This window comes from Parasteatoda tepidariorum, chromosome 6 (genome assembly GCF_043381705.1).
Source record: "Parasteatoda tepidariorum isolate YZ-2023 chromosome 6, CAS_Ptep_4.0, whole genome shotgun sequence".
In the NCBI taxonomy this organism is placed as follows: Eukaryota; Metazoa; Arthropoda; class Arachnida; order Araneae; family Theridiidae; genus Parasteatoda; species Parasteatoda tepidariorum.
Window position 1 is genome coordinate 30,670,029 of NC_092209.1, and position 8,762 is coordinate 30,678,790.

An 8,762-nucleotide genomic window follows, 5' to 3' on the forward strand; every position below is an offset into this window, starting at 1 on the left:
ATTGGTAGCGTAATGTCGATAAAAAAATTATTAATTATGTCAGAAAGTCAAAATTTAGAGTAGAATTTGAAATTTCAAGGCAAGTGAAGCTTAAAAAAGTTGCGTATGTGATGATAGTCTCGTTCTGAATTGAAAGTCTTATTAAAGTCTTAGTCTAAAGTTTTCAGTGGGAATTTTCATGTTCATTTTCTGGGACCTAAAACCAAATTTTTATTGGATCAAGCTTTGTTAAAAATGCCGAAAAACGAAATTCACAAGTATATTTCTTCAAATTTTTTCGATAAACCTAATTTAAGGAAAATGAAATATTTTAATTGCAATATTTTTACTTGCCAATTGAAAACGGAGCAAAACTTGATGGATTTTTTTCCAATTTTGTGCCATTATTAGATAAAAACCTTTCCGGTATGAACTTGTGTGGTTCTTCCCAATAGTTTGGATCGTGATGAATGGTCCAAATATTACTTGTAATATACGATCCTTTAGGAATGGTATATCCTTTAATGTGTATATCTTCACTAGCCCTAATAGATTATATAAATAAAAGACAAAATTAGTTCAATATAGACAATTTTGAAGCATGTTAAATTATACTAACGTACAAATTCACTACAATTGTTATACGGTGCCCTATTGGATACCTTCAAGTGAGAGTAATAGTAAGTAAATCATGACAGTTGTCGATTCAGAAGCCAATCAGGTTCGACACACACACGTGACGTCGCCTCCAATTAAATCTTATTTATATCACATGGTTAGGCATAATCACGTCACTTCTTCTCGAGTTGCAAGTACCCAATTGAGAAACACAATCGTGTATCGTGTAATATAGACCACCTAGGGCTCATATCAAACAGAAACATCCCCCAATTTAACATCTCATTAAAGTTTTAGCAAATTTAACCAAGGTTACAGTACAAGGTTAATATGTGTTCAACCGTGATATTATGGTTAAACAGTTAACTTATTATTTTGAGATTTGCCAAAACATCTCCTTGAAGTCTTAGCCAATTTAAACTATCATATGGCGCAAATGTTATTATGGGTAATTCGACCTTGACATTGTGATAAATCAGTGATCGATTTTTTCAAAAGTGCTCGTTGGACCACAGATTTTATAGGCTCGTGATGTACAAGCGTTTTGGGAGTTACCCATTGATTGAAGTCAGATAAGAGTAAAGAGAACCAAGCATCATCCAATCTGTTCTGCTAAGTGCATATTAGATTTAATGTGGTAGGATGCACCCTAGCGGCGTATCATGACGTTTCTGATCTTGGGTCAATCCGCATTTTTGAGTTCATATGAAGTACCACGAGTCTCTATGAATTACCGGATTGTTGATACGGAACAACCAAACCGGTAGGCGTGATGCCCACAAAATTCACTCACTCACTCACCACGAGGTAAAGCTGAGGTCTTACGTTTAACATCAATCTCAGCACTCTTAAGTATTACTTGATTAAGTCATTATTTTAAGATTGCCGAATCTTTTTAATTAAGAAATAACCGATTTCAGGACAATTCCAAATATGTACATTGTTAAAAGAAATAAAAGAGCATTTTTGTTTATAAGAAATAAATTATGACTACTTCATACATTTTTATCGTTTTCTACAAGAATCAAGGGGTGAGCAAGCTAATCTACATGAGAAGCTAATTTACGTGACAAAATACAAACTTGGGGAAAAATTGGTAGAATATTATAGTTCCTGGGAAATCAAATTTAAAAAATACGACTTTTTTTTAAATTTGATTTCTCAGGAACTAGTCGTTAAATCAAATAAATAATGAGATTATTATATTAAAAGTTATTCAGGATGTTCCGTGTCTTTTGCGCACTGTACCATACTGCCATAAATGTTTATTAGTACATTTTTGAAAAGACGCCGTTTTTCTTTTCCGATATTTTTCGTACCATCAAGTAAGCCATTCTAAAGTAAAGAAAAAATTGAATCCAAACAAAATAAATTTTAAAAAAAACATCAATTTCAGTAAATAGCTTACTTTCTACTCGCGAAAATTGTGACAAAATCAGAATATCGCTGTGTTTCCATCAATACAGCGAATGTATAAGGAATCAAATCTCTCTCTTCATATTTTGCTTTTCCATCCATTCCAAGAACACTCTTTATTTCGGCGTACACTTTGTCTTGCACATCTTTACGATCCGCCATCAATCTCAACAGCCAAATCAGAGACCCAAATATTGTGTCACTTCCTCCAAGAAATAACAAAACAGCATTTCCCACTAACATTTTTTCTACAGAAAATACGATTTTCAGTTTTTATTGTTACTAGGTGAGAAATAAAATGAATTAAATAAAATAAAAGTTTAAAAAATAAAAATAAAATAACGTTTTAGCATTATGTAATGAAAGAATAACTTTTGTACCAAAAATAGTCATGGATTTTCAAAGCCGATAAAAGAAAAATCGGAAGAGATAAAAATGCACGGTTTGCTGATTTTGCTTAGGAAACCAACTTTTATTCCCAGCAAATTTCTAAGCTGATTGCAAAGTTCATCAAGAACTAATATCTGACTTATAAAACTATAAATTAATGTTTTCCGCTGATTGCAAAGTTCATCAACAGATATTTTCTGACTTATAAAGCTAAGAAATAATGTTTTCCGCTGATTGCAAAGTTCATCAACAAATAATTTCGGACTTCTAAAACTATGAAATAATGTTTTCCGCTGATTGCAAAGTTCATCAACAGATAATTTCGGACTTATAAAACTATAAAATAATGTTTTCCGCTGATTGCAAAGTTCATCAACAGACAATTTCGGACTTATAAGACTATGAAATAATGTTTTTCGCTGATTGCAAAGTTCATCAACAGATAATTTCTGACTTATAAAACTATAAAATAATGTTTTCCGCCAAATGTCAGAACACTGTAACCGAAAAATTTGCACGGACGTCTATTATCCTCAGACTGTGGCATGATAATGTTGTATAACGTGAGTTTTCTTTTTTTTTTAATGTTTTTTCATTAGTTAGCAGCACCACCTATTAAGAGAACGCCATACCTCGAGAGAAACTTTTCATCACAAATTCTCTTTCCCCTCCATTACTAATTCTAAAATTTAGAAGAAAGAAAAAGTGTGCTTATGCAAGCCTAGAGTAAGTCCTGAAGTTCCAATTTCTTGAAGAAAAAAAATTTCAAAATATCAAAATGCAAAAAGCTGACCTCTCATAGTTTGCTTTTATTTTGAGATTTTAAAAATTTCTTTTCATTATTTGAAACTTTGGGGCTTACTCTGGGTTTGTCTAGGCGTCCTCTTAACTGAAACTTGGCGAGAATAAGTTAACTGGCTGCCTTAGGAGAACGCAGCAGAGTGTGCATTCCCGTCTCCTACCGTTTTCCTTAATTGAAATTTTTTATTTAGCTTTCATTTTTGATACACCTGCGAAAAGATAAATTTGATATTACCTGAAAAGTATTTTTCTTCTGCGGCTGCTCCTAATTTATTTAATTGATTCAAATAAATACTGAGAAAATCATGCGAAGCTTGGAGATTTGATGAATTTTTATGATTTTCAACTTCATTTCTGTAAAAAAAATTGTATAATTTTCTTTATAAAAAAATATGCAGGGAGTGAAAATTAGAAAGAAAAAAAATATCCTGACGCATAAAAAATTAGGAAAAAGTGAAGAAGCATTTTATCATTTTTGTGTGTTTTTTCACAATTCACAAAGTTTATTCACATATTATAAATCACAGTTTAATTCTTTTGTTTAAAATTAATATGTTTTTGATTCATTTAATTTTAAAAAAAATACTGTCAATTAGTGGTACTTAAACCACATTTTAATTTAAGACATTTGCTAATTCAGTGGTATGTACTTTAGAAATTAATTAAATGCTTTAAAATTCAGGTCTACAGTTTCAGCCTATGTTTACATGTATATAATTTTTCTAAGCGATGCATGTTAGAGACTTAAACATAAAAACAACATAAGTTACCTCTCAATATATGGTAACAAAAAAATTCACTTTTCTGGTCATACTAGGTGGTGAAGGTGTAACAAAAATTTAGAATTAATATGTAGTGCGCAAAAAAGAAACGGACTGCCCTGAATAATTTTTGATCTAATGATCGGATCTTCACGTTTTAGAACTCAAAGTTAATGGTTCGAGGGAGAACCTCAAATATTCTAATTAATTAGTGCAGACTATACGAAATCAGACACGAGTTAACAAGTTAGGTAACGAAATCAGACACGCGAACTCACTTCTCTGAATGAACATATCTTCTCTGACCCCCAAACTACAGAGGGTACCCGCAATCATGGAAATGTGGTTCCAATAGTTTGGTCAATATTTGATCATAATAGTATTATTGTAGAATAATAGGTTGGAGAAAATATTCATTCGGGTAATTATATTAAAGTATTTTTCATCGATCATTATTGTATGAATAATAAATTAGAGAAAATGCTTTTCCAGGTAATTATAAAGTAATTAATATCATCTGAATAATAGGTTGGAGAAAATGTTCATTCGGGTAATCATATTAAAGTATTTTTATCGATTATTATTGTATGAATAATAGATTAGAGAAAGTGCTTATCCAGATAACTATAAAGTAATTAATATCATCTCTTATAGGTTGGAGAAAATGTTCATTCGGGTAATTATATTAAAGTATTTTTATCGATTATTATTGTATGAATAATAGATAAAATGCTTATCCAGATAACTATAAAGTAATTAATATCATCTGAATAATAAGGTGGAGAAAAGGGTCATTCGGGTAATTATATTAAGGTATTTTTCATCGATTATTATTGTGTGAATAATAGGTTCGAAAAAATGCTTATTCGGATAACTATAAAGTAATTAATATCATCTGAATAATAGGGTGGAGAAAATGTTCATTCGGGTAATTATATTAAAGTATTTTTCATCGATTATTATTGTGTGAGTAATAGGTTAGAGAAAATGCTTATTCGGATAACTATAAAGTAATTAATATCATCTGTATAATAGAATGGAGAAAATGTTTCTTCGATCATCCAAATATAGGATGTAGGAAAAACTTTCATAGTCCTGAAGATCCTTCATCTGTAGCCTGATGCATATCAAATTACATTGCAGCTTTATGACTAATTAATAATTAAAAAATATTAATTAAAAAAAGCTTCATAAACATGTTCTGTAAATAACCCACATGCAGACGGATATTAATTTAAATACTATTTTCATGCTTAAACTACTAGGCCATTGAATAAAAAAGAAGAATTCCGAAACATATAAAAAAAAAACTTAACCAAATAAAGAGCATAGTTATTTTGTTCTTAAATATTGTTAACTTACTGAAAAAAAGCAGCGAAATCTCTGGTAATTTGAGCAGCTTTTCTAAAGCCTGCAATTCCAAAGAACTGGTATAGTTTCGAGAGACCGGGCACATTGACTACTGCCATTGTTGTTCCAGTAACTCCTGCAATCATCCGGTTAAAATCCATTGAAAGCTGAATGATATCTGCTTCTTTTACCTTGTCCAGTTTCCGTCCAATTAAAAAGGCAATAATGTTCGAAGATATTGATATGTGTAAAGACTGAGAAATATCCGATGGCTCTCCTTCGAGCGTCTTCAAATAGTGTATAAAATCAGCTACTTCATCCTGTTGAAAAATAACATTCCATCTTTTAGCGTTTGCTTTTGTAGTTGTTCTTTTTTCTTTTCGTTTTTTTTTTTCAAAATATACTACGCCTCTTTATGTAAATGTGCATAAAAAAAACTGACTATAAAAATTCTGAAACATTTGTGGTATAGAAATATGTCAAGTTTAAGAACCAATCACTGGTTTTCTTGGTACTCTGTATTTTTTAAAAAAAAGACCTCAATATTTCTGAAAAGCTGTATTTCGGTTGTAATAAAAGGTAGAAATTAGTTAATGTTGACAACCTTCCTGTGAATGTCGTATCACAAGCTATAAACACAGGAAAAAAGATTTTTTTTTTAGTTCTCCTCAGACTATTGTATTGATATACAGTGATCTCTCACTTATGCGCCAACTCTTTTATACACCTTTTTCATTTATGCAACGATTTTTATAGGTCCCAGTGCATTAGGTAGGAAAATAATGATAATCATTCATCATTCTTCGCTCATGCGTCGTTCTAACCATAAATTTTTCAATTATGATCCGAAATTTTAGACTAAAATTTTAAATTTTTTTTTTGCTCTAAATATTTGTTTCTTTTTGAAATAAGGTTTTAAAAAATTGAAGCAAATAAGCTATCCTTGTTACAGATAAAAAGAAATATGTTGTTAGATCCTATTGAATAGTTCACTTTTCTTCCTCCTGCGACCTTCTCATATCTGTGACACCAACAACAAAGAAAGCCCATTCATCTTTAAGAAAAAAAACCATTCCTCTTGCCCAGAGGTTAGTTTTACACCCATGCTGTTTCCTAAAAAAAAGACACTTGGAATACGAAAGATGGAAGAGACCGCGATCACTTACTTGCAGTCAGATGGGCATCATGGGTAAATAAAAAGATGGGGTCTGTTTAGTGATAGTAGTAATCGAACAACCTATTGTGCAGCATATTATAACGTCAAGTACTTTTCCTTAAAAATTTATCATGTAATGTTTCACCCCTCCCATAAAACTCACTTTTTTGTGAAGAACTGTTCATTTATATCAAACTTAAACTTGTGTAGTATTTACGATTTGATCTCTTAACGAAATGGCAAAGAGAACGAAATTGAGCTTATCTTTTAAAGCCGATGTCAAAAAGAGATTTTAAGAAATTCCATCAACAACTAAAAAAGCTATAGCGGATCACTATAAAATTCCTGAATCAACTTTAAAAGGGATTTTTGAAAAATGGATGCAATTGTTGCTGCTCAACGGGAATGCGGAATTAAATCCTTGATGAAAAGCCGTATTCAAGGTGGAAAGTTTCAAGAACTGGAAAGTGTTTTATTACAATGCTTTAAAGAATCTTGTGCTTCTAACATTCCGGTTAATATTGAATTACTTTGACAAAAAGCAGCTCATCTAGCAGAGATATTGAAAATTGAAAAATTTTCAGCTTCACATGAAGGGGTGGAGAAATTCTAGATCCGACATGGCTTAGAAACTCGTACCATATCTGGTGAAATTCCAAGCATGGATGAAGAGACTGTAGAGGAATGGAAAGAAGAATTAAAATCTTTAATTAAAAGATACAACCAAAAGAATTGTTGTGATGAAACTGGTTTGTTTTTCAGGATGATGCCTGAAAAATTGGCATTTAAGGTGGAACCCTGCCAAGGTGGAAGAAACAGTAAAGAAAGATTTGCCCATTTTATTATGTTGTAATGCAGATGGATCAGAAAAACGCTTCCCTTTTATAGTTGGCAAGCCAAGAAGGTCTCGCTGTTTAAAAAAAAAAGTAAAACGGGAGTACTACCCTGTGAGTTCTCAAGCAATAGAGCAGCATGGATGACTTCAAAATGGGTGCCTTTTTTTACCCCTTCTTCATTCATTTGAGAAAAAAATAGAAAAAGAAAAGTCCTCCTTTTTATGGATCAATGTCCAGCCCATCCACAGGACTTGCCAACTTTTGAATATATCAAAGTAATGTTTTTTCCTGCACACTGCCTTCGGATGTAGGCATTATCCTTTCCTTAAAACTGCATTACAGAAAAAAAATTGATTCGTCGATATCTTGCAGAACTGGAAAAAGGCAAATCAGAAGCAGCCGACTTAAAGATTTCAATTCTTGATGCTATGAATATGGCATGCGCTGCATGGAGAAGAAATGGACAATCCAGCAAAAGGAATTCAAAAAAGCTGGATCTCCATTTTCAGATGAAAATTAATTTATGGACCAAATTAACGAAGTTAAAGAAGATTGGGATATCGATCTTAGTGATAACGAATGGAAAGTTGTATCGAATGGACTTGTTTCCTCTAATGAATTTATTGTCTTTGATAATAATCTACTAACAACGGAATTAAGAGACATTGATGACATTGCAAATGAAATGGACGAGGAAAACGTGGAAGATGATACTGACGAGGACGATAAAGTTCCTCCAAATCACTCAGCAGTATTAGAAGCTTTAGACACTATTCGTAAAGATTTACTATTTAACTCTGCTTCTGAAACTCCCTTATCCCATTTATATAAACTGGAAAAAAAACTGTTTTTGAAATACGTCGGGGGAAAAAATACAAGAATGTATGAAGGATTATGATGCAATAAAATAAATAGTCTTTAAGTATGTTAAATTTTTTCTTTGTGTTATGTGGGGGCGGAGTTAATCGACCATGCCAACCTTCATCTATCAAAAGGTACCTCGTGATTGAATCAAGTTAGCATGCCTTATATACTACTGAATGATGTTTAACTTTTGTAGTGGTAGTTACGCCACAGTACTCCCCCACCAGAATTTTATCTGGGATATAATTCGATGAACAGATCTCACTAGTTGATGTACTTGTGAAAGACCGGGAGAGAGTCACCGGATTTTTTGAGTGCTGAATGTGAGAGGTGTATTAACATCACAGTCGAAGTCGCTCCTGTGTTGCCAGTACCAGTCGAGAGTATGCAGGCGTTGAGAGTGTAGGCGATGTGTGAATGTTCGAGACGAGACTGAGAAGCAACAGCGCAGGAGGTGAATGATGCATTCACAAATAACAAGTCAACCGTACAATGTGGACTATCCATCGAAGTAGGCGTAACCGTTAAGAGATTGCGAAGTGGGCGTTACTTGCGTGAGCAAATCACGTTCGAAGGTCACCAATGTGGGGG

General features: G+C 32.4%; 1 protein-coding gene across 1 annotated transcript in view; it reads right to left on the bottom strand.

Moving 5' to 3' along the window:
* Positions 1 to 325: 325 nt before the first annotated feature.
* The window catches only part of LOC107448629 (cytochrome P450 2U1-like), a 15,852-nt gene continuing 7,415 nt past the window's right edge, over positions 326 to 8,762 (bottom strand). Inside the window, exons 4-7 of the mRNA XM_043042549.2 lie at positions 5,328 to 5,635; positions 3,440 to 3,558; positions 2,006 to 2,261; positions 326 to 524 (exon numbers count right to left, since the gene is read on the bottom strand). Coding sequence (XP_042898483.2) covers positions 326 to 524; positions 2,006 to 2,261; positions 3,440 to 3,558; positions 5,328 to 5,635 — 882 coding nt within the window. The remainder of the gene's footprint in view (positions 525 to 2,005; positions 2,262 to 3,439; positions 3,559 to 5,327; positions 5,636 to 8,762) is intronic.